The following is a 27137-nucleotide window of genomic DNA, read 5'->3' as shown; positions in this document are numbered from 1 at the left end:
GGATCTGAGAGTAAAGGGCCTGTCCCATTTGGACGTAATTTACGCGACAACATTTAAACTTCACGAAGCACAACGCGTGCGTCCTGATGCGCATTACACGTGTATGGTGCGCATTACGCGAGCATGGTGTGTGGTGACATGGGCAGTGACACGAGGTCGCGTGCGGCTCCCAGGATTTTGTGATGGCCAAGTGGGACAGGCCCTTAACCCTGTTGGAATGAGACTTACAAATACAGTATAGAGGCACCCTCCCTGACTTAGGTAGGGGTTACGTTCTGTGAACCCTTACGGAGGTCAGCTTTTACGTCACTTGTAATCACAATCCCCATTTTCTGGAACGATTGCGGCACGGTGGCACAGCAGCAGAGTTGCTGCCTTGCAGCGGCAGAGACCTGGGTTCGATCCTGCCTAAGGGTTCTGTCTGTATGGAGTTTATACATGCTCCCTGTGACCGCTTGCGTTTTCCCCGGGCGCTCCGTAATTCCGCCCCCCGCCCCCCACATCCAGTCTGAAGTGGGGTCCCAACCTGAAATATCACCCATCCATGTCTTCCAGAGATGTTGCCTGATTTGCTCATTTACACCAGCATGTTGCCTCCTTTTGTATAAAGCAGCATCTGCAGTTCTTTATTTTTACACTCGAGTGCAGTTTGTGTGGATTTTACACGTTCTACAGTCACCGTGGAAGGAGGGGGGGTTCTCTGTGTGCTCTGGTTTTCTCCCACATCCCAAAGACGTGCAGGTTTGTAGATCAAATGGGCAGTGGAATTGCGTAGGAAAGTGGTAGAATCAGGGGGAAGTTGAAGGGAAAGTGGGACTAATGTGGACACAGGAGACTGCAGATGTAGGATTAGTCCTACATTAGGATTAGGTGGCTGAAGGTCAGTGTGGACTCGGTGGGCTGACGAGCTATCTCTCCATGCTGCATGACAGTACAACTCTTTACACTCTTTGCTGGAATGTTCTTTGATTAGGAAGGATGATCAGATCCTGGTCTAAGCCATGGGCTTGCAGAGGAACTATTAGAGAAGCGAATGTGAGCTTTCGGGAGAGGTTGAGTAGGCTGGGTCCCTATTCCATGGAGTGCATGAGGATGAGGGGAGATCTTTTATAGAGGTGTACAAAATCATGAGAGGAATAGATAGGAATAGTATTTTACCTTGAGTGGAGGAATTGAGGACCAGAGGACATAGGTTCAAGGTGAAGGGGAAAAGATTTAATACGAATCCGAGGGGTAACTTTTTCAAACCTAGTGGGTGTATGGAACAAGCTGCCAGAGGAGGTAGTTGAGGCTGGAACTATCCCAACGTTTAAGAAACAGTTGGACAGGTACATGGATAGGACAGGTTTGGAGGGATATGGACCAAGCACCAGCAAGTGTGACTAGGGTAGCTGGGACATTGTTGGCCGGTGTGGGCGAGTTGGGCCGAAGGGCCTGTTTCCACACTATATCACTCTATGGCTCCATGCAAGGTAGCAAGGTAGGACCACATTAAATACAAAAGCCACAATTGTATTTCTAAATATAGGCTCGGTACAGGAAGTCTGGTGGTGTTAGTTTGCAGTGTTGTCTTGTCAGTAGACTCGCTTACATCTGTGCATTTGCAGTTGGCATCAGATAAAGCTTGCAAAGCCTTCATTTCTGTTTCGGTTCTAATACCACAGATGCAGCGTGGACATGATACTGACTTGAAGTGTGTCCCAGATGAGTGCTTGATCAGAACTGAATCAATGCAACACCAGCAGTGGTTTGACTGGCAAATGTTTGTACCCACTTGAAGAGTATTATTACTTAAGTTGAAGCATGGAAACATGGCTTTTGACCCACCATGTCCACGCTAATCATCGATCACCCGTTCACTCTAGTTCTGTTACCCCACTTACTCATTTACTCTCTACACACTAGGGGGAAAATTAACCTACAAACCCACACGTCTTTGAGATGTGGAGGCAAACCAGTGGAAACCGGAGCGGTCAAAGGGAGAACGTGCAAACTCCACACAGGCAGCTCCCGAGGTCAAGATCATACCTGGGTCTCTGGCGCTGTGAGGTAGCAGCTCTACCACCTTCGCCACTATCAATCCCTAATGTAGAATAGTTTGGTACTTTGGCCTCAATTGTTGACCAGTGTTGTCTGGGCTGTGATTTTATGGTCTGAGTAGTTAATTATCGGGATCAGTTGCCCCAAGGCTTCATGAGCAAACCCGCTTATGACTGGCTGGCGCTGGTGATTCCTCCACAGTCTCGTGGCCAGAATAAAGCCATCAGTTTCAGTATCTCTGTCCCACTTTATCAATCTCAGCATTTTCCTTATATAAATTCATAGTAATCTTGCACACAGTTGAAAGCCATTCGGCCCATCGTGTTGAGTGTTACCCAATCTATTCCCACCTTAGTCTTAAGTCCCGCCGACTCTTAGTCCTTGGGAACATAGAGTGGTGAAGCAGGAATAGGCTCCTCGCCTCTCTGAGCCTGCAGGTCACCAAGTCACCTGGGAGACCAAAGCCGACTTGTTTACCACTTCGTTCAGCTGTAATCTATAACTATTTCCAGGAGCTCACACTGCTGAACAAGAGAGTCGAGTTGAGAGTGTTTTATTGTCATATGTCCCAGAACGGTACCATGAAATCCTTACTTGCAGCAGCAAAAGTTTTTATAGATATGTGAAAAGAAAGAGATCAGTTAAAACAAATGTAGGTCCCTTGCAGTCAGAAACAGGTGAGTTGATCATGGGGAACAAGGATATGGCGGACCAATTGAATAACTACTTTGGTTCCGTCTTCACTAAGGAAGACATAAATAATCTGCCAGAAATAGCAGGGGACCGCGGGTCAAAGGAGTTGGAGGAATTGAGTGAAATACAGGTTAGTCGGGAAGTGGTGTTGGATAAATTGAATGGATTAAAGGCCGATAAATCCCCAAGGGCCAGATAGGCGGCATCCCAGAGTACTTAAGGAAGTAGCTCCAGAAATAGTGGATGCATTAGTAATAATCTTTCAAAACTCTTTAGATTCTGGAGTAGTTCCTGAGGATTGGCGGGTAGCAAACATAACCCCACTTTTTAAGAAGGGAGGGAGAGAGAAAACGGGGCATTACAGACCAGTTAGTCTAACGTCGGTAGTGGGGAAACTGCTAGAGTCAGTTATTAAAGATGGGATAGCAGCACATTTGGAAAGTGGTGAAATCATTGGACAAAGTCAGCATGGATTTACGAAAGGTAAATCATGTCTGACGAATCTTATAGAATTTTTCGAGGATGTAACTGGTAGCGTGGATAGGGGAGAACCAGTAGATGTGGTGTATCTGGACTTCCAGAAGGCTTTTGACAAGGTCCCACATAAGAGATTAGTATACAAACTTAAAGCACACGGCATTGGGGGTTCAGTATTGATGTGGACAGAGAACTGGTTGGCAAACAGGAAGCAAAGAGTAGGAGTAAACGGGTCCTTTTCACAATGGCGGGCAGTGACTAGTGGGGTACCGCAAGGCTCAGTGCTGGGACCCCAGCTATTTACAATATATATTAATGATCTGGATGAGGGAATTGAAGGCAATATCTCCAAGTTTGTGGATGACACTAAGCTGGGGGGCAGTGTTAGCTGCAAGGCAAGGTGACTTGGATAGGCTGGGTGAGTGGGCAAATGTTTGGCAGATGCAGTATGATGTGGATAAATGTGAGGTTATCCATTTTTGTGGCAAAAAACAGGAAAGCAGACTATTATCTAAATGGTGGCCGATTAGGAAAAGGGGAGATGCAGCGAGACCTGGGTGTCATGGTACACCAGTCATTGAAAGTAGGCATGCAGGCGCAGCAGGCAGTGAAGAAAGCGAATGGTATGTTAGCTTTCATAGCAAAAGGATGTGAGTATAGGAGCAGGGAGGTTCTATTGCAGTTGTACAGGGTCTTGGTGAGACCACACCTGGAGTATTGTGTACAGTTTTGGTCTCCAAATCTGAGGAAGGACATTATTGCCATAGAGGGAGTGCAGAGAAGGTTCACCAGACTGATTCCTGGGATGTCAGGACTGTCTTATGAAGAAAGACTGGATAGACTTGGTTTATACTCTCTAGAATTTAGGAGATTGAGAGGGGATCTTGTAGAAACTTACAAAATTCTTATGGGGTTGGACAGGCTAGATGCAGGAAGATTGTTCCCGATGTTGGGGAAGTCCAGGACAAGGGGTCACAGCTTAAGGATAAGGGGGAAATCCTTTAAAACCGAGATGAGAAAAGCTTTTTTCACACAGAGAGTGGCGAATCTCTGGAACTCTCTGCCACAGAGGGTAGTCGAGGCCAGTTCATTGGCTATATTTAAGAGGGAGTTAAATGTGGCCCTTGTGGCTAAAGGGATCAGAGGGTATGGAGAGAAGGCAGGTACGGGATACTGAGTTGGATGATCAGCCATGATCATATTGAATGGCGGTGCAGGCTCGAAGGGCCGAATGGCCTACTCCTGCACCTAATTTCTATGTTTCTATGTTTCTAAACATAGTGCTTCGGAAAACCCTTAATAAATATCAAAAAAAGTTCAGTATATATTTAAAAAAAAAAAGTCAAATAAATTAGTAATTGTAATTAATTAGTTGAAAGATACAGCATGGAAGATACAGTCTGCACTTTGAGACACCAGCGACCACCCATTTATATTAGTTATCTTATCCCCTTTTGTCATCCACTCCTAACACACTAGGGGTAATTTACAGAGGCTGATTAACCTACAAACCTCGCAGGTCTTTGGGATATGGCAGGGAACCGGAGCACCCGCGGTCACAGGGATAACATGCAAACTCCACACAGGCAGCACTCAAGATCGGGATCGAACCTGGTTCTCTTATGCCGTGAGACTACAACTCTACCAGCTGCGTTACTGTGGTGTATCACTCGTTGATTCTTATGCTGCCTTCCTGTTCTATCACCGTGCCTCCAAAGACCTTGACCTTTGCTGAGAGCCCGTCTGTTTTGGAAATTGTTAAAATTCCGCATGTTTCATTCTCCTTATCAACGTGGATGATTTTTATTCCTCCCCTTGTAGTTGTGGGGATTTGTTCTTGTAATTTGTGCAACATCGCTGTGGTGTTTTTTACAGTAATCTGTTCGGGCCCTGCAGTAAAGATTTTTCTGTTGCAACTTGTTGCGTTCTCCCCCATCCTGTGTCCTTCGGAAGTGCGTGGATGAAGCGCAGACATGTTTCAGAATGTCGCCCCTTCAGTGGATTGTTTTGTGCCTGACCTGACTTCTCTGTTCCTCTCCGCAGGGAGAAGACGCCCCCAACACCTGCGACAGTCCCTCCAAAGGATTCTTCTCCCGGAATTTTTACCATCGGCCATCCAGCCCCGTCTCGGCCCCGGTGAGAGTGAAGCAAAGTCCTGGCTCCCCCAAAACGGTCTTCCCCTTTCCCCAAGACTCTTCGCCAAGGTCTCCCCGACGAATGAGCTTCAGTGGCATCTTTCGCTCCACGTCAAAGGATTCCTCCGGCAGCTCCACCTCTACCTCGCCTGTCTCCATGAAGTTCTTCTCCAGGTCCAGGAAAGGTAAGAGGTCCACGGTCACAGATGATGAGACGGGGGAAATACTCGTACAGCACGGAAACAGGCCCTTCAGCCCAACTCGTCCATGCTGACCCAAGATGCCCCATCTAAGCTATGCCCCATCTTTGCCCTCAGTTGGTCCATATCCCTCTGAACTTGTCCTATCCATGTACTTGTCCAAATAATTTTTCAATGTTGTTATAATGCCTGCCTCAACTACCTCCTCTGGCAGCTCGTTCCATACACCCACCACCCTCTGAGTGTGAAAGTTGCCCCATAGGAACCGACTAGCCTTAAACCTATGACTTCTGGTTCTTAATTGCCCTACCCTGTGTAAAAGACACTGTGCGTTCACTCTATCAATTCTTATGATTTTCTACACAATACACTTGTAAAATCAATACACTTCTATAAGATCAATACACTTCTAATAAGGTCTATACACTTCTATAAGATCTATACACTTCTACAGGATCTATACACTTCTACAGGATCTATACACTTCTACAGGATCTATACACTTCTACAAGGTCTATACACTTCTACAAGGTCTATACACTTCTACGAGATCTATACACTTCTACGAGATCTATACACTTCTACGAGGTCTATACACTTCTATAAGATCTATACACTTCTATAAGATCGATGCGGAATGATATCCCACCTCTCTCTCTCAGCTCCCCAACTCTGCTCCCGTCCCAACTCGCCTTAGGTCAGTTCTGCACCAGCTCTAGTTTGGTACAGGACCAGGTCCAATTTATTTTGGGAAGATGAGAAATTTATATCCGTGTTAATATTTCCGCCCCTTCCTACCTTGCCCCTTCCCTACTAACTCCAGGCCAATTCTGCAAATGCGCTCGCTTGCTCCAGGATTATCTCGATTTCTTTTCGTGAGGCGGGCAATTAATATCAGTGTTAATATTCCCCACGTTTTCTATCTTGCCGCACAGGCCCTCGCCAGTAACTGCTATCCACTCCTCAAATCGGTATAACTAGTTCACGACCTATCACGGCTCTTTTTCTGAAACCCTGTGAATGTATTTCAAGGATGGATCAAGGTCCCTTTGTGAAATGTAATCTTTTCTTCCATTACCCCTTCCTGTCACTTTGATACACTAGTGCCTCAATGTTCAAGTTAATTGTCCTGCATCATCCTTTCAGCTCTTTGGTCAGTTTTCTTAAATTTGTCTGTGGTCACCAAAAACATCTATCAGTTTAAACATTTGCCTTCTGCTGTTGGCTGGGGTACATAAACAGTACAGCACCAGAACAGGCCCTTTTAGTCAGCAGTATCTGTGCCAAACACGATGGCAAGACCAATTCTTATCTACCTTTGCATAATTCATATCCCTCCATTACCTGAATATCCACATGCCTATCCAAGCGCCTCTTAAACGCCACTGTCGTATCTGACTCAAGCACCAACCCTGGCAGCGTGTTCCAGGCACTCACCACCCCTCTGTGTCAGAAACGTTGGCGTGTGCATCTTTTAGACATTGCCCCTCTCACATCAAAGCCCTTTAATAACCTGCTCTGCTCCAATGAGGACATTCAAATCGGTGGTGGGGGTAATTGTGGTTAGTTTGCTTCCCACAGGAAGCTTGCCTCTGGGTTTAGATTGTTCCTTTTCAACAGTTCTGTCTGATTGTCGATTTTGAGATCATTACTCTGTTAGCTAATGGATAATACATATCCTGGTCATCGTGTGTGGTTAAGCTGAACCTGCAAGCAGCAGTAACCACTGTTACTATTTCTTAATAATGTGTTGATGCAAAGTCTTAACGGATGAGTAACGTGGAGGTAAATTGTAAAATGTTCCCATGCTTTTCTTGTGAGTGGTGCAACATGCATGTAAACTGGGATAAATACAGGTGAGGGACAGGTGCAACTCCTCAGAAAGGAATCGACACTGAGTGCTGGAGTAACTCAGTGAGTCGGGCAGCATCTCTGGAGACAAAGGGTGGTGCAGTTTTAGGGTCGGGACTCTTTTTCAGACCAGACCTTCTTCAGACCACATGCCCTCAGAAATGGAGGTGGCTTTGAAGGGTTAGTTTAGATAAAAATCCGAATTATGCTGTGGAGATAATTAAGGTTGGTTTGTTTCCCATAGTATGTAGAGGGAAGATCAAATCTTGAATATGCATGCACTCAGCGTGAAAATCTGATGGGCATTTGCGGAACAAACATACCCTTAGAAGGGGGCTATGCGTCAGTAGATAGGGTGGTTTTGGGGTAAAAGGAGCAAATTAATAATAATATAATATCAAGGGGGGTAATTAGCGTGAGTGCGGGGGGAATAGTTAGTGTGTGATGCTGCATGCCACCTCTCCACCCCCCCCCCCCCCCCCCCTCCCACAACTGCACGTTGGGGGAACAGACCCAACTTGGTCTAGTATACACACACACACACACACACACACACACACACACACACACACACACACACACACACACACACACACACACACACACACACACACACACACACACACACACACACACACACACACACACACACACCATTTTTTATCCCTTGCCGCAAAGTAAGAGAATGGAACTTCTAGATACGCAGATTGGTGTTCCACTGCAAGTATGTAGTGTCAGTGCTAAGTAGCTTGTGGCTTGCATCCGCCGGGTACAATGAAGGACCCGACGTGGAGGGGACCGCTTGATGGAGGGGAGAACAAAGGGGGACCCAGCGTGGGGGGCCACTGTGAAGGAAGGGGAGGTGGTGGGGGACGTACAAGGATGGACCTGGCGTGGGATAATTTATAACTTTGTCAGCGCCCTTTACGTGGCAGCTATTTGCACACCTTGGGTTTACAAGCAAAGAGTTTCACTGTGACTTGTCACATGTGACAATGAAGTATTCAATTCAATTCTAATCTGTGTGTAAAGAAGCTGAGTGAGTGGTAGAATCAAGGAGGTACAGGGAGCTAAGATGTGCATCAACTGTGGTCTAATTTAACGGTGGAAAGGTGTTGAGTGAGTGAATGACTGATGCTCGTCCCAGTGAGGTGAATCGATTTCTAGGAGTTGGGTTTTGAGAAGGCTCATTGGCCTGTTCTGCCTCACGATCAGGCTCTTCCTGACTCCTCAAGTCAAGTTGAGTTTATTGTCGTGGGCACATTAGGTGAGGTGCAGGTGAGGTAAAAGTCTTGCTTGCAGTTGCATCGCAGACACAGACTGCGACCAGCACGCAAAGACACAATGTGATAACATTATTTAATAACTCTCGCCAGCATTCACGTATTACCAGACATGCTCTGTCCTGCCCGTCCTTTTCCAGCTTTTTTTTCTTCTTCTCCTCCCCCCTCCCCCCCCGAAGAAGGGTCCCAACGCAAAATGTCACCCATCTATGTTTGCTAATGCTGCCAAGCTCCGCTGAGTTACTTCAGCATTTTTGTGTGTCTCACACAAAAATATAAATTGTACATAATTTACGCATAAAATGCTGCAAGACAGTAAAATTAAAATGCACCTTAAAACAACTAATTGGAATCATTCAACCCCTTTCTTCCCCCACTACCCCCTCCCCGCCCACTCCATGTTGAAGAAGTTCTACTCTCCCTCCTCTTCCCAAAATGCCAACAAGGTACTTATAACTAACATTCTTTCATGAATAAACTCCTTATGAATGTCGTGAAGTGGAAATAGAGGCAGGGCTGGGGGATATTGGGGGTTCTTCAAGCCTGAAGATGGAAAGGCGCCACAAATATGCCTCGCTTCAGGTTCAATTTGTGATGTTTGGACAGGCTCACCTTGGTTCCCAAATTAAAATGCATTCCTGGGTTTGAAGCTCTGCAAAAAAAAATTTGGATGGAAAGGATTGGCGTCTTTATTTATTCCAGTCACCTAAATCTGTCTGAGTATTTTGACCCGAATCGTTTAGTCTTGACTCTTGATTGCATGGTTGGGTTCCAGCATATTGAAGGCAGTATGTTCTGCAGGCTTCCCTGGATGAAGCCCAATGAAACCATCTCGTCATTTTCAATTTCAGAAAGCTGAATTTAAGACGGTTAAAATATGGACTTAAAAATGTCTTAATGGAGCAATTTGCCCTAATTAAGGCTGGGATTATTTAACATTGCTTCCCTAATGCAAACAGCTGCCTATTAGCAATGTTTAATTTGAGCAAGTCGCAAGCATTGGCACTGTTGCCACAGGCTTCTGAAGGCAGGTGGTCTGCACTTATGTACCACAGTTTAATGAGGACCTGAAGCTATTCTGGTGAGTTTTGTGGTCTGTAATACACTCATTGCTTCTCATGTTGCTGATCCATTCAGGGGCTGTAACTATTTGTTTTGTGGCTATCACACTAACTGAGAGAACTCCCTGAGGCACAAAGGTCTCTGAAGTATTCATTTACTTTAGTTTAGTTTAGTTATACAGTGTGGAAACAGTCCCTTCAGCCCACTGAGTCCGCATCAAACAACGATCCCCTGTACAATATCCTACACACTATGGATCATTTACAGAAGCCAATGAACCTACAAACCAGCACGTCTTTGGAAAGTGGGAGGAGACCAGAACACCTGGAGAAAACCCACGCGGTCACAGGGAGAACGTACAAACTCCGTACAGACCGCACCCGTAGTCAGGATCGAACCTGGGTCTCTGGCGCTGTGAGATAGCAGCTATAGCCCTGCGCCACTTATAAACCTATGTGGTGCACTGCTTTATCAGGTTGTTAAATCAGGGTTGGTTTCAGATAAAATGAGTGTAAAGACTTTTAAGAATGTTTCAAAAACTCAAATGGATTGCTGATGTCCTTAATGGAAGAGAATCTTTCAAAGCTTGATATTTCCATCCTGACTGTCGACCCCATCTATGTCTCACATCATTTTATAAACTTCTATCAGATTTCCCCTCGGGGTCTGATGTTTCACTAGTAAATTTGTCCAATTTCTCTTTATAGCTAATACCCTCATATCCAGGCAGTGTTCTGGTAAACTTCTTCTGTAATCTCTCCAAAGCCTCCACATCTTTCCTGTAATGGGGCAACCAGAACTGCACACAATCCCAAATACACCAAAAGATCCTATAAGGCTGCATCATGACCTGACTCTAATATTGCTGAAATGAATATGAATACTGTTAGGATGTTTCAAAACCCCAAATGGACTGCTAATACCCTTCATGGAAGAGAAATTCCCTCTGCTTGGTTGTTGCATGTCGAACTTCACTTTGTGATTGGTTTCCAATGGCCTTGGGCAGTAGAGCATAGGCATTGAGTGGTTTTATCCTATCATAACCATTTGAAATTCCTGAAGCTTTTAAACCACCTCATAATATTCTTGGATTTTAAGAGGGCTTGAATAGAAAAACAGGGATGTAAAGTTGAGGCTCCATAAGGCGCTGGTAAGGCCGCATTTGGAATATTATGAGCAATTCCGGAAGTGGCGGGACTGCCCCTGCAGCAGCGGCTCGCCTGCAGTCCGTCCGTATTTTCCTTTTTTTTTGTTTTCTTTTGACCTGTTGGACGTATGTTTTAGTTTATTTTTAGTTGTGTATGTGTGGGGGGGGGGGGGGGGGTGGGGGAAATGTGTTTTAGTCTCTTCGGGGGGGGGGGGGGGGGGGTTTCCTTTTCTTTGTTGTATCCCCGTCTCCGTCTGCGCTGAGGCCTAATCGTGGAGCTGGCAGCCTCCAACTGGGACCGACCTCGAGGCTCTGGAGACAGAGCCAGGACTCACCATCGCAAAGCTGGCCGACTTCGGGGCTGTTGCGGCGGAGGCCCGACTTCGGAGCCTCGGAGGCTCGGCCGCAGGCCCAGTGGATGACAACGTCGGGAGCTCGCGGGTCCCAGGTTGGTGACCGATTCTCCGGAACTCCCGCAACAACAGCTTCATCCGCTGGACTGGAGGGTGGCAGCTTCGTCCGCCCTGGGCCGCGGAGTTTGAACCGGCCCGTTCGCGGAGCTTGGATTCAGCCGCGGGACTTACCATCACCCGGCGGGGGGCACAACATCGAGAGCCTGGATCGCCTCAACGCAGAGGGAGAACAAGGAAGGAAGGGACAAGGACTTTAAGACTTTTGCCTTCCATCACAGTGAGCATGTGCCTGGTAGACTCACTGTGGTGGATGTTAAACTGTGTTAATTGTGTGTTCTGTTATTTTATTCTCTGTTATGACTGCAAGGTACGCAATGAAAAGTCTGAATGACAATAAAGGATACTTTACTTTAATATTGGGCACCACATCTGAGGAAGGATGTGCTGGCTCTGGAGAGGGTCCAGAGAAAGTTTACAGGAATGATTCCAGGAATTAGTAGCTTAATATATGATGAGCGTTTGTCGGCACTGGGCCTGTACTCACCGGAGTTTAGAAGAGTGAGGGGGGACCTCATTGAAACATACAGAAGAGTGAAAGGCTTGGATAGAGTGGATGTGGAGAGGATGTTTCCACTAGTGGGAGAGTCTAGGACAAGAGGTCATAGCCTCAGAATTAAAGGATTTATTTTAGGAAGCAGATGAGGAGAAATGTATTTAGTCAGAGCGTGGTGAATCTGTGGAATTCTTTGCCATAGAAGTCTGTGGAGGCCAAGTCAATGGATATTTTTACGGCAGAAATAGATAGATTCTTGATTGGTACGAGTGTCAAAGGTTATGTGGAGAAGGCATGAGAATGGAGTTTGGAGGGAGAGATGGATCAGCCATGATTGAATCACGGAGTAGAATTGATGGGCCGAATGGCCTAATTCTACTCGTATTCCTTATGATCTTATGATTCTAGGCAAGCTTTCCTGAGGTAATTGGTCTCTCTACACACTTGTATCTTGTATCCCTGAGCCTAACCCAGTGAGTCTTTAATGCAACAGAACCTTTTAAACAGTCAGAATACATCAGCACCAGCAGGAACCTTTATCCCCAGGATGGAAAAATCAAATACCAGAGAGCATATCTTTAAGGTGAGAGGGGCAAACTTTCAAAGAGAAGTGCAGGGGAATTTATTTTACACCGAGTGTGGTGGGTGCGTAGAATGCGCTACCAGGGCTGGTGGTTGAGGCAGATACGATAAGAGGCATTTAAGGGGCTTTTGGATAGGCACGGATATGCAGAGCATGTAGGGATATGGATTATGCGCGGGTAGATAAGAGATGGTCTTGGCATTGTGTTCAGCACAGGTAGTGTGGGCTGAAGGGCCAGTTCTTTGTGCTCTGCTGTTCTATGTTCTATGGTTTGTTCATGTTCTTTGTGACACATGGGCCCACATACTTCCAGAGGTGTCTCACGTGAAGGGCACACCTCTGCCTGTGGTTGCTCGCTACTGCATCTGCAAAGTCAGCCCAGCTCTTGAGCACTGCTGTCTGTAGAGGATTTGGAACCACAAGCTGATTCAGAGGTGTGAGAATCACCCACTTCAGTGCATAGTCAAATGAAATTGTTTTCCCGTACGTGGTTCAAACACAATGAAAGTCTCTGTTGCAAAATGTTTTTGATCTTCTTAAAATCAGCTATTGCCGCAAGGAAGGGGGGGGAGAGGAGGGACCTCATTGAAACATACAGAATAGTGAAAGGCTTGGATAGAGTGGATGTGGAGAGGATGTTTCCTATGACTAGAGGTCATAGTCTCAGAATTAAAGGACTTTCTTTTAGGAAGGAGGAGAGGGGAAATTTATTTAGTCAGAGGGTGGTGAATCTGTGGAATGTTTTGCCACGGAAGATTGCAGAGGCCAAGTCAGTGGATATTTTTAAGGCAGAGATAGATAGATAGATTATTGATTAGTATGGGTGTCGGGGGTTATGGGGAGAAGGCAGGACAATGGGGTTAGAAGGAAGAGATAGATCAGCCATGATTGAATGGCGGAATGGACTGGAGGGGCCGAATGGCCTAATTCTACTCCTATCACTTATGAACTTATGAAGGGAGGTCCTCGTTTCCAAACTTTTTAGGAAAACTGCTTTATGAGAACTCATTGCCATAGTCGGCTGTGGAAGCCAGGTCATTGGGTATTGGCAGATATCCAATAATAACATAAAAACAGAAAACGCTAAAAAAGAATCAACAGGTCAGGCCGCATCTGTGGGAAGGGGTACAGTAATCTCCCCTGCACAGCACATCAGAATGAATGGAAAGCACAGATTCTTGATTAGTACGGGTGTCAAAGGTAATGGGGAGAAGGCAGGAGAATGGGGTTGAGAAAGAAAGATTGGATGACGGAGTAGACTTGATGGGCTGAATGGCCTAATCCTGTCCCTAATAACTTATGAATTCCTGCAACGACCAGATTCAGGAATAGCTACTTCCCCACAGCCATCAGGCTATTAAACTTGGCTCGGACAAAACTCTGAACATTAATAGCTCATTATCTGTTATTTGCACTTTATCAGTTTATTTATTCATGTGTGTATATATTTATATAATGGTATATGGACACATTGATCTGTTTTGTAGTCAATGCCTACTATGTTCTGTTGTGCTGAAGCAAAGCAAGAATTTCATTGTCCTATCAGGGACACATGACAAGGACAATAAACTCCCTTGACTTGACTTGAATAAACAGGATCAGTGAAGCGTCAGCTAAAATTCTAGATCCAGTGTCAAAGGCAACTAGAAAATGCCCCAATAGCATTAAACTCTACTACAGGTTCATGAATCCATCCTTTGCTCTCGACTCCTCTGCTTTCTTTACTCTGAAACAGGACCTTCGGTACACCGAATCTACACCGACCAGCGATCCCCGCTCCCTAACACTCCCCGACACACACTAGGGACAAACCTGTTCGTTCTTGGAGTTTTTAGATTTATTTACTTTTGTACTCCATTTTGTGACGTGTATAAAATTGCTGTCTGAAGAAGGGTCTTGACTGGAAACGTCACATCCATTTTCTCCAGAGATGCTTCCTGACCCGTTGAGTTACTCCAGCATTTTGTGTCTACATTCAGCATAAACCTGCATCTGCAGTTCTTTTGTTATTGCATTATATAATTACGGTTGCTGACACATTTTAGTTTAAAACAGTTTGTCCTGTCACCTTCAAAAGATATCTTGATAAATCCAATCTCTCATCAGACCAGCATCCTGGTTTTAAAATAACATTCTTTTGTTTAAATTAACTCTCTCCATTCATTCTTCCGTGAAGAATCACTTTAGAAATATCTGGATTAAATGTAATCACTGACCTACTCATCTGCTTTGCCTATCCATCCATGCGTTTGGTTACTGCCCCCCTCGTCTCTTGGTTGTGTGCACTACCACGGATTAATATGGCGAGGAGCAATCTAAGGGCCCGTTAGAGATAAACACATTGGACATTTTCCTTGAGCTTGGAGTGAGATGACCATTGTCAATGTGCATCTTTAGCGCGGACTGGAGTGACCATTAGGATTGTGCATCTGTGCTTGAGATAAGTTTGGTTTAGAGATACAGTGTGGAAAACAGGCCTTTCGGCCTACCGGCTCTGCGCCGACCAATGATCGATCACCCGTACGTACACTGGATCTATGTCCTACACAATTTACAGAAGCCAATTAACCTACAGACCTGCACGTCTTTGGAATGTGGGAGGAAGACAGAGCACCCAGCCAAAACCCACGCATTCACAGGGAGAATGTGCAAACTCCGTACAGACAGCACCCGCAGTCAGGATCGAACCCAGTGTCTCTGGCGCTGTAAGGCAGCAACTCTACCGCCGCGCCACTGTGCTGCCCAGTTTGGAGTTTTAGAGTGAGGTGACTATTGTGATTTTACTTGAGTTTGGATAGGAGAGACCATTGGGATCACTCCTCGAGTCTGCAATTACGTAATCATCGTTTAGAACATAGAAGAGTACAGCACAGGGGCAGGCACTTTGGCCCACAATGACTGTACCAAACATTATGCCAAGACCAATTCTTATCTGCCTGCACATAATCCACATCCCTCCATTCCTTGCATTTCCATGTGCCTCTCCACAAGTCTCACAAATGCCACTATCATTTCTGCCTGCACGTTCCATGCACTCACCATATTCTGTGCAAAAGATCTTGCCCCACAAATCTCCTTTAATCTTTGCCCCTCTCACCTTAAAGCTATGGCAAAACATTTGACTTTTCCGTCCTGACTTAACATCAGCTGTGGTGTGACAAGAATTACAATGATGTGGATAGACGAGTGTTCTAGGCTGTAGAGAAATGATCAGAACTAACATGGGAATTATCTTTCAAAGAACTGGCCAGAGCATGAAGGGCCAAATGGCCGCTCCTTGAGCTATAGGTTGTGGTTGAGAACTTCCCTGCACAAACCCCATACCCCTTGATTATAAAAGTTATAGTCATAAAGCATGGAAAAAGGCCCTTCGGCCCATCTTGCCCACACTGACCAACATGTCCCATCTACACTAGTCCAACCCACCTGCATCCCTATAAACCTATCCTATCTATGTATCTGTCCAAATGTTTCTTAAACATTGTTATCGTACCTGCCTCAACTGCTTCCTCCGCGGAGCCACTGGTTTCATACACCTACCACCCTTTGCATAAAAAAGTGGCCCGTCAAGTTCCTATTAAATCTTTCCTCTCCTCACTATAAACTTATGTCCTCTGGATCTTGAGTCCCCAATTCTGGGTAAAAGACTCTGTATTTATGCTATCTATTCCCATCACGGTCATGTTTACCTCTATAAGTACGCCCTTCATTCTCCTGCGCTCCAAGGAGTAAAATCCTATAAGTTTTTGCTGAAAGACAATTGGCCCTTCAGCTAACCATTAGCCATCCATTTACACTAATCCTCCAGTTCAAATTCCATTTGGAATATTTTGGAGGACCAAGAAACCAAGAACCAAGATGAACCCCACATTTTAATTGACTCCCATCCAGGTTCTGCTACAAGGGGCAATTTACAGTGTCCAATTATTGCACCAACATGACATGTCAGAGGATGTGGGAGGATACTAGAGTACCCCAGGGAGATCCCCGCAGTCAAGGAGAGCGTGCAAACTCCACTCACACAGCACCCGAGTTCAGGATTGAACTCTGGTGTCTTATGTGTGAGGTGGCAGTTTGATTAGCTGTGCCGCTCAGCTGCCCTTGAGCCTGGAGTTCAGTGACCGAGCCCCCGTAGCTCTCTTGGATGGAGGGTTTCAGTGATTGACCACCACTGTGTGAAGAAATAGCTTCTCACCTCACCCCAAAGATGGCTGAACCCTTGTTTTGTGACCAAAGGTTCTGGATATTCTGGTGAAACACAAACTCTTGCCCAACCTGTCAAGCACCGTGGGTTTAGAGAGGTAAATGCATGGCTCAATGCATTTTAAGGTTTTAAATGAAGTGGCTCCAGATATAGTGTCAAGAATATTTTAATGTTAAATGTCCCGAAACGGAACAATGAAATTCTTTCTTCCAGCAACACAACAGAACACAGTAGGTACCCTAATAGGCAAAAAAAGGTTCACAAAATAAAATTACTATATATATATATATATCTATATCTATCTATATATCTATATATATATATATATATATATCTATATCTATATCTATATATATATATATATATCTATATATATATATATATATATATATATCTCTATGTGTGTATATATATATATATATATCTGTATATATATATCTATATCTATATACCCTGTGTGTGTGTATATATATATATATATATCTATGTGTGTGTGTCTCCCTCTCCTCTATATATATATATATCTATATATATCTATATCTATATCTATATCTATAACTATATATACATGTATATGTACATGTGTATGTATATGTATATATATATATATATGTACATGTACATGTATATATATAGCGCAAATACAATAACAAATAGTCCCTTGTGCAATCAAAGCAGTTTGGAATTTAGTTGGAGTTCGTAGTGTTCAATAACCTGATGTTTGTTGGAAAATATATGTTCCTGAACTTGGATGTTCCAGTTTTCAAGCTCTTATACCTTCTTCCTGATGACAGGAGTGAAATGATAGTGTGGCCAGGATGGTGTGGGTTCTTGATGATGTTGGCTGCCTTTCTGAGGAAGAGAATCCTGCAGATCCCTATGGTGGGGAGGTCAATAACCACAATGTAGTGGGTAGTGTTCACCACTTTTTGTAATAATTCCTGGGCGTATGAGTTGCTGAACCAAGCTGTGATGCAACCAGTCACTATGCTCTATAGCGTACACTTGTAGAAGTTGTACTGAGTATTTGTCGACATATCCATTGGCTAAGTTTTTTTATGTCATTAAATTCCAGGAGGATACCAGAAGATTGAATAATAGTCAGTGCCAGGTATAGAGCCATAGAGTAACACAGGGTAGAAATAGGCCTTTCAGCCCAGCATGCCCACACCGGCTAACATGTCCCAGCTACGCTAGTCTCACCTGCCCGCATTTGGTCCATATCCCTCCAAACCTGTTCTATTCATGTACCTGTCTAACTGTTTGTTAAACTACCTCCTCTGGCTGCTTGTTCCATACACCCACCACCCTTTGTGTGAAAATGTTACCCCTCAGATTCTTATTAAATCAATTCCTCTTCACCTTAAACCTATATACTCTGGTTCTCGATTCCCCTACTCTGGGCAAGGGACTGTACATCTACCCGATCTATTCCTCTCATGATTTTATACACCTCTATAAGATCACCCCCCATCCACCTGCGCTCCAAGGAATACAGCCTACACAATCTCTCCCTATAGCTCACACCCTCTAGTTCTGGCAACACCTTTGTAAATCTTCTCTGTACCGTTTCCAGCTTGACAACATATTTCCTATAACACGGTGCCATAGAACTGAACACAATATTCTAAATAAGGTCTCACCAACGTCTTATATAACTGGAACATGACCTCCCAACTTCTATACTCAATACTCTGACTGATGAAGGCCAAAGCGCAAAAAGCCTTTTTGACCACCCGATCTACCTGCGACTCCACCTTCAAAGAAACATGCACCTGCAATCCTATATCCCCCTGCTCTACAACAGTCCCAGAGCCCTGCCGTTCACTGTGTAGGTCCTGCCTATGTTAGACTTCCCGAAATGCAACACCTTACATTCTCTGTATTAAATTCCATCAACCATTCCTCAGCCCACCTGGCCAATCGAACAAGATCCTGCTGCAACTTTCCACAACCATCTTCACTATCTGCAAAACCACCCACATTTGTATCATCTGCCAGCTCGCTAATCTTGCCGTGTATGTTCTCATCCAAATCATTAATATAGATGACAAACTGTAACGGGCCCAGCACCGAACCCTGAGGCACACCACTAGTCACAGGCCTCCAGTCCGAGAAGCAACCTTCCACCATCACCTTGCTTCCTTCCATGAAGCCAATTTGTTATCCATTCAGCTATCTCTCCTTGGATCCCATGCGATCTAACCTTCCATGCGGAGCCTTGTCGAATGCTTTGGTGAATTCTATATGACAACATCTACAGCTCTGCCCTCATCGACCTTTTTGGTCATGTCTTCATAAAGCAAGACTTCTTTGTTCATTAAGGGAAGGAAGCAGAAGGCAGGGGTCTACAGGCCATTTAATTTCACATCTATTTTGGGCAAGATACCAGAGTCAATAATCAAAGAGGAAATAAATCATTTAAGAAAGCTGGATATAATCAAACTTAGTCAATGTGGTTTTATGAAAGTTAATCATTCTTGACAGATTTGCTTGAATTATTTGATGATGGGTGGCACACTGGGGCAGTGGTAGACTTGTTGCCTTACAGCGTCCGAGACCCGGGTTCAATCCTGACCTTTGGTGCTGTCTGTATGCAGGCAAGTGGCACTAGTGTAGATGGGACATGTTGGTCAGTGTAAGCACGTTGGGACAAAGGGCCTGTTTCCACACTGTATGACTCTATCCGAGATACACATCAACCTCAAACTCCGTGTTGCAGTGATGAATTTAGTGCAGAGGAAGTCTCCGCAGCAGCAAGATTTCTTCACTTCCTCCTTAATGCAAAAAAAACACAAAAGGCCTCTGGTCTGTTTAGCCGTTTGTTTTTGCAATGTGTGGAACTGTTTACGGAGTGACCTAACAAGATTGGAGCACTTGAGTCATTCTGATATAATCATAAATGTGGCTATAAGAAGCGGCAAATGCTGGAAAATCTCAGTGGGTCAGTCAGTGCCTGTGGGGCAAAAACGTGCCATGGTTCTGGTGAAGGGGCGCAAACCTGAACTGTTGATCATTTCTTTTTCCACAGATGCTGTGTGGCCTAGATAGAGACGTGGAAATGATGCCTCCAGTAATTGGAGAGTCTAGGACAAGAGGGCGCAGCCTCAGAATAAAAGGAAGTGCCTTCAGAATGGTGACGAGAAGGGAATTTCTTTAGTCAGACAGTGGTGAATCTGTGCAATTCATTGCCACAGATGGCAGTGGAGGCCAAGACATTGGGCCTGTTTGAAAGCGGATATTGATAGGTTCTTGATTAGTAAGGGCGTCAAAGGTTTTGGGGAGAATGCAGGAGAATGAGGTGAGAGGGAAAAGTAGATCAGCCATAATCGAATGGGGAAGTAGACTTGATGGGCTGAATGGCCTATTTTGTTTTATTTTTGTTTTCCAGCATGTGCAGCTTTTTTTGTAGATTTCTATTTTTATTTTCATTAATCTGGACATCACCTGTATGAGGTGGCACAGCTAGTAGAGCAACTGCCTCATAACTCTGTTTAAGAAGGAACTGCAGATGCTGGAGAATCGAACGTACACAAAAAAGCTGGAGAAACTCAGCGGGTGCAGCAGCATCTATGGAGCGAAGGAAATAGGCAACGTTTCGGGCCGAAACCCTTCTTCAGACTCATAACTCTAGTGGCCTGGGTTCGACCCTCACCTTGGATGCTGTCTTGGGCTTCCTCAGGGTGCTCTGGTTTCATTCCACATCCTAAAGATGTGTTAGAAGTTTTTATTTTAGAGATACAGAGTGGAAACAGGCCCTTCGGCCCACCATGTCCATGCCGACCTGCGATCCCCATACACTAACTCTACCCTAAACACTACAGACAATTTGCAGAAGCTAGCCTGGGCGCCACATTTTTGGGAGGACGTCTGGGATGGGGGGGAGGGGAGGGGTTAAAGTGCGCTCTGGTCATTTGCGCTCTAATTTTGACAGGATTACAGAGGGTGCTGGACGGAAATTCGGTAGTGGAGCTGTATCACTAAAAAAACAGCAGCCTGCTGGTTAGGTTTGTTCTTTGTTGTTGTTTCAGGAACCGAATATCTGAAACAGAGTTCAGTGCTTTTGCATCACTGCCCAGACAACAGGAGGTGAAGTTCAACCCTGCCCAGCCCCTGTGCCAATTAGAATTGCTGTGGTAATGAAGGGATTTATGCGGGGATAATTATTCTTTTTTAATCTTTTGACAGGTTTAGCAAAAATGCAAAAGTAAACAGTTTATTGTGCAAGGTTTTAGAGCACAGGGAGAACAAGCATTGCATGCAACTCTGCTCCATTTGAGCTTCCTCCCCTCTTTCCTCATCGAACCATTAGTCTCGGACTAATTAGTGTAGTATTATGAGATTCATATTAATGAGATTCACTAGTATTCCCTCCTCCCTCAAATCAGATTCAGGAACAACCTCTCACCAACTGTTATCTGACTACTGAATATTCCTCCCTCAAGTTCCTCCCTTATGTGCCTCCCTATAGCACCATTTAAAAGATATTTAGATAGGTACGTGGATAGGGCAGGTTTAGAGGGATATGGGACAAATGCGGGCAGGTGGGACTAGTGTAGATGGGGCATGTTGGTGGGCATGGGCAAGTTGGGCCCAACGTCTTGTTTTTGTGCTGTATGGCTTTGTGACTCTAAGCTAGGGTGTAGTCCTGATCTCGCAAGCCGACTTTGCGCATTTTCTCTGCAGCCTTAATGCTATCAAGCTGTAATACTTTTTTGCGCCCTGGTATTTTTCCCAGCGCTCTACCTGTTGACCTCCCCTGTGGCTCGATTGTACTCGTGAATCGTCTGATTAGACTGGATAGCACGGCAGCAAAGCTTTTCAATGTCTCTCGGTACACGTGACAATAATGAATTTATACCAATACCAAAAATCTTGTCCAACCACCTGTTCTAATTGCTTCAACCGCTCCCTGCGGTTGTGCGTTCCACGTTCTCACCAGTTTTGATTCACCAGTGAAGAACAAGGGACATGCCACCTCACTCAACCCACCAGCACTTCCTTCAGTTGCCTCCCCACACATGTCCCTTTTGGATGCCTTGAGGTTACGAAAAGTGTAGGATAAGTTCTTTACCTCTCAGTTTTAACTCAAAGACAGACATTTGGTGTAGAGAAAAAGCGCGGAAACGGGCCCTTCGGTCCTGCGAGCCCACACTGACCAACAACCACACTGACCAACAATCATTAGCTCTATCCCGCACATAGGGACAATTTACGGAAGCCACTTCACCTACAAACCCGCACATCTTTGCGTTGTGGGAGGAATCCGGAGCACCCGGAGAAACCCCACATGGTCACAGGGAGAACGTGCAAATTCCATACACACAGCACCTGTAGTCAGGATCTAACCCGGGTCTCTGTCGCTGTGAGGCAGCAACTCTACCGCTGCGCCACCGTGCCACATGGCATAATTGTCTCTCCCAAACATCCTGGAAGCCTTGAACTGAAAATGAATCAAAGCAGGATTACATCTGGAAGGTGTAGGAAGGAACTGCAGATGCTGGTTTATACCGAAGATAGACGCAAATGCTGGAGAAAAGCGGGTACTCTTTGCATTACCTGCTGTACCTGGCTGGGTCTTGAGAGTACGATTTTTCAGTCTGAAGAAGGGTTCTGACCCGAAATGTCACCTATTTCTTTTCTCCAAGAGATGCTGCCTGACCTGCTGAGTTACTCCAGCATTTTGTGAATTATGTCTGTAAGGTGTTGGTTGTGGAGACTGACGGGGCAACCATTTCCTGCACAACAACATTCCAGGAGTATTGTCTATTGTTAACGCAGTTGGCAGGCCCTGGCTGTGGTTGATATCTATGCCCATGTATAGTTGCCCAAGGAGAAGGCGGTGGTGAGTTGCCTGCTTGAACCATTGCAGCTGCTCTTCTGAAAATTCTCCCACAGTGCCGTTGTGCAAACCGTTCCAGTGACCATGAAGGAACAGCGATATATCTCCTAATGCAGGGGCGGCACAGTGGCGCAGCATAGTATTGCTGCCTTACAGCGCCAGAGACCCGGGTTTGACCCTGACTATGGGTACTGTGCCTATGGAGTTTGTGTGTTCTTCCTGTGACTGCGCGGGTTTTCTCCGGGTGCTCGGTTTCCTCCCAGGTTTGTAGGTTAATGTAAAAATTGTAAATTGTCCCCAGTGTATAGGATAGTGCTAGTGTCAAGAGTCAAGAGTGTTTTATTGTCATATGTCCCGGATGGGACAAATACATTCTTACTTGCTGCAGCACAATAGAACATGTGACTATGTATACATAGTACATAACGGGGGAAGAGACAAAAAAGAAAAAGTTTAATAAATAACAAATATGGTGCAGTAATAATATAGTCTTTTGCAGTTCAGAGCTCAGAGCTTATTCGTTGTTGTGTTTGATAGCCTGAGGGCTGTAGGGAAGAAGCTGTTCCTGGACCCGGGCGATACAGTTTCAGGCTCCTGTACCTTCTTCCTGATGGCAATGCTGAAATGAGTCAGGATGGTGTGGGTCCTTGATGATTTTGGTTGCCTTTTTGAGGCAGTGACTACGATAGATCCCTTCGACGGTGGGGAGGGGGGAGGTCAAAGCCGGTCCTGGACTGGGCAGTGGTCACAATGTTTTGTAATCTTTTTCCCTCCTGGACGTTCAAGTTGCTGAACCAGGCCACGACACGGGGTTATGGCTGGTTGGCGCAGACTGAAGGGCCTGTTTCTGGGCAGTATCTCTAAAGTAACTAAAGTTGGAATGGTGCGTGATCTGGAGGGAATTCTGCAGGCGGTGGTGTTCCACTGCTCCTGCTGCCCTTGTCCTCCTCAATGACAGAAGCCATGATTGAGGAGGTGATGTTGGAGCATGCTGGGGAAAAGAACTGCAGTGCATTTTGCAGCTGCCACACATTTGCAGCTACTGTATCCTGGTGGCAGAGGGGCAGTGTGTTTAGGGTGTGGATTTCCTGGGTGGTGTCAACTTTCTTCAAACTCTCTGCCTGAGCGACAGGGAGCGGTTGGACAGGCTAGGACTGTATTCCTTGGAGCGTAGGCGGGTGAGGATGATCTTATAGAGGTGCATAAGTTCATGAGATGAATAGATAGATTAGATGCGCAGTGTCATTTACCCAGAGTAGGGGAATCGAGAACCGGAGGACATAGGTTTAAGGTGAAGGGGGAAAGATTTAATAGGAATCTGAGGGGCATCTTTTTCACACCGAGAGTGGTGGGTAAATGGAATGAGCTGACAGAGGAGGTAGTTGAGCCAGATATTATAACAACATTTAAAAGACATTTGGACAGGAACATGGATAGGAAAGGTTTAGAGGGATTTGGGGGCAAATGCGGGCTAGTGTAGATGGGGAATCTTTGTGAGCATGTGCAAGTTGGGCCTGTTTCCGTGCTGTGTGACACTCGCTGTTGGAGCATTTTGAAATATTACCCAGGCAGGTTGAGACTTTTCAGCCACGCTCCTGATCCACTGGTATATTTTTTGATGTGAGCTTCTTTTATGCACTCATAGTATCCAACATTTTTACTGCACTGTATAAAAAAAATCAAATTCCCCATCTTTTACCTCAGTACATGCGTCAGCACCTTGTTATCCTTTACTGAACTTGCCAAAAGCAAAATCTTCTTTTTAGATTTTCTAATTTCTTTCTTAATTTCTATATATAAAAAATAAATTGCATTGTACCTCAGTACATGCGTCAGCACAGCACTACTGAACTGAAAGATACAGCATGGAAACAGGCCCTTCGAAGTATCGAATGCTTGTTCACACTAGTTGTATGTTATCCCACTTTCTCATCCACGCCCCACACACTTGGTGGCAATTCACAGAGGGCACAGAGGGCCATTAAACCTGCATACTTGCAAGTCTTTGCGATGTAGGAGATTGGAACTGGAGAAAACCCATGCAGTCACGGGGAGAACGTGCAAACCCAACACACAGACGGTACCTAAGGTCAGGATTGGACCCGGGTCTCTTACGCTGTGAGGCAGAAGCTCTACCTGCTGGGCAACTCATTCCATCATTGACTTGGCTTCCACAGCCTACTGTGCCAATTAGTTCCACAGATTCACCACACTCTGACGAAATAAATTCCTTCTCACCTCCTTTTTAAAGGTATGTCCTTTTATTCTGAGGCTATGACATCTGGTCCTTCCTCAAATATGGGGCCCAAAATTGCTCACATTACTCCACTAGTGGAAACATCCTCTCCACATCCACTCTGTCCAGGCCTTTCACTATTTGGTAAGTTTCAATGATTGTCCCCCTCATCCTTCTAAACACGTGTGCGTACAGGCACACATCCATCATACGTTAACTCAATCATTCCCGGGATCATTCTGGTAAATCTCTTTTGGACCCTATCCAACGCCAGCACAGATCCTTCCTCAGATATGGGGCTCACAATATAACTGCTCACAATACTGTAAATGTGATCAGACCAGTGTCTTACAAAGCCTGAGCAACGAGCGTTCCCTCGTTGTCTGCTTGATGGTTTTGTAACTACGACTATGTCCGTGTCTAACGAAAACACAAATGTCCAGCTTCAGAGAGCTTATTGTCACATCCACAGGGAGCAAAGAAGTTCCTTGTTCACAAGAAGCTCACAGAGTCAATTGTGTACATATAATACGAATCAAGAGTGTTGATTTGAAAACGGAACAATGGGGTTGTTGGTTGCTGCAGCAGCGTAGCAGGTCTGTTTACACGGTACTCACAGCAATGATAGAAACAACTATAGAGGTAGTGATGAGCGTAAAACAGCAGACTGGTGCAAGCTCCGTGCGACGGAGGCCTTCCCAAGGTGCCGGGGCCGCGGATCCGGGAACCCGCCCACAGGACCCGAAGGGAGCCACTGGAGACGACGGACACGAGTAGCAAGGGCGGTAGGAGAGTGAACCGGGGTAATGCCTCTGCAGCGTCTTCAAGGCCTCCTCCATGGCCAGAGTGAGCACCACCGGAAACTGGAGGAGCAGCACCTCATATTCCGCTTGGGCAGTCTGCACCCTAGCGGCATGAACATTGAACATTTCCGGTAGCCCTTGCTGTCTCCTCCCCTTCTCAGCTCTTCCTCAGCCCGCTGGCTCCTCCTCTTCCTTTTTCCTTTCTTCTCCCAGCCCCTTCTCCCCCTCCACCCTACGTCTGAAGAAGGGTTTCGGCCCGAAACGTTGCCTATTTCCTTCGCTCCATAGATTGCTGCATTGCTGCACTCGCTGAGTTTCTCCAGCACTTTTGTCTACCCGGGACACAAAGATGGCTGGGCGAGGAGGGGGACGTGGGTTCGCGGGCCGATCCTATCGAAGGCGATGGAGGGAGGGCCTGCAGGAGCCAGGGGCTTATCTGGATCGGGAGCCGCTCCAGTAGATTGAGCGCGCGGGCAGACTTTGGACTTTGGAAATAGTCCCAAAACATGGTGGAGCCCGCATGTGTAAATATCCAAAGTGAATTTCACTGTGCAGTTGCACATTTGACAAATACAGTACTGGAGAAGAAGCATTGAACAATTTAAATGTCTTAAAAGTCTTGTGTTGGGCTAGGATGGGGGTTGCCACAGAGAGAAAAATTGCACATAAATCTTTAAGGCAGTGACTAGGAAAAAGTTAATAGCCTCTTGGTATCTATGGTGCCTTTATGCCTCCTTGTGGTCACAGTGATTGTTGCACCACATACACATAAAAGTAGATGCACAATAATTGAGTTCGGTATTTCGACTGCGCATGCCCAGGTCAAAGGTCACTATGCATAAACAGCCCTGAAAAGTAGTGAACCTTCATTTCTTCTGTTTTTTCCAGCTTTGATTCTTCTAGGTAAGAAAATGCTGCTTTCAAACTATGAAATTGTTGCATTTATTACTCCTTTGTTAAAAGCTAAGATTATTTTGTCGTTTTTATTGCTTGATGCTTTGGTGAGTGAGCGAGATCGTGCTTGTCTGTGGTCGGAGTAGGGCCCGGGTCTGTTGGGTCTGCTGGGCCATTCCCGTCCCTGTCCAGGGGCGGGTGGAGATGTCGGGCCGGGCTTGCAGCTACCGCGGGAGGAGGCTGAGTTGTTGCAGCGCTTTGTGTGTATGGCTGGTGCTCGGCTTTCGCCGGCACCGGGTGAGGTTGTGCTGGGGTTGGCTGAAGAATTTCATTGCCTTTCACTATTCTGCTAATTTTAAGGCAATGGACTTAATCAGCCAACCCCAGCTCAAATCTCGCTGGGCCAACCGACAGCCCCGGACCGACGACACCAGTGGCCCCAGGCCCACAGACAGCGCGGAGAAGAAGTGCCAACTCCAGCCCAACCCCGCTTCTCGACGGGCCGGGGACCGCCAGCGGCTAACCCCCCCCGGCACCGGCGAAAGCCGAGCACCAGCCATACTACAGCAACTCAGCTACCTTCTCGCGCCGGCTGCAAGCCCGGCCCGGCCCAACACCTCTGGCCGCCCCAGCACAGGGACGGGACACCCGGGAGGGGATGGGGACGGCCCAGCAGCAATTCAACAGAACCGGGCCCGACACCGACCATGGACAAGCATGA

At 45.9% G+C, this 27137-nt stretch overlaps 1 protein-coding gene across 4 annotated transcripts in view; it reads left to right on the top strand.

Annotated features, from left to right (window-relative positions):
• The window catches only part of LOC129714375 (5'-AMP-activated protein kinase subunit gamma-2), a 376688-nt gene that overhangs the window by 179170 nt on the left and 170381 nt on the right, over positions 1 to 27137 (top strand). For all 4 annotated transcript variants that reach the window (XM_055663955.1, XM_055663941.1, XM_055663949.1 and 1 more), the window contains exon 3: positions 5254 to 5530. In XM_055663955.1, coding sequence (XP_055519930.1) covers positions 5254 to 5530 — 277 coding nt within the window. The remainder of the gene's footprint in view (positions 1 to 5253; positions 5531 to 27137) is intronic.

This window comes from Leucoraja erinacea, chromosome 2, assembly GCF_028641065.1.
Source record: "Leucoraja erinacea ecotype New England chromosome 2, Leri_hhj_1, whole genome shotgun sequence".
In the NCBI taxonomy this organism is placed as follows: Eukaryota; Metazoa; Chordata; class Chondrichthyes; order Rajiformes; family Rajidae; genus Leucoraja; species Leucoraja erinaceus.
This window is presented reverse-complemented; position numbering and strand designations above follow the sequence as displayed.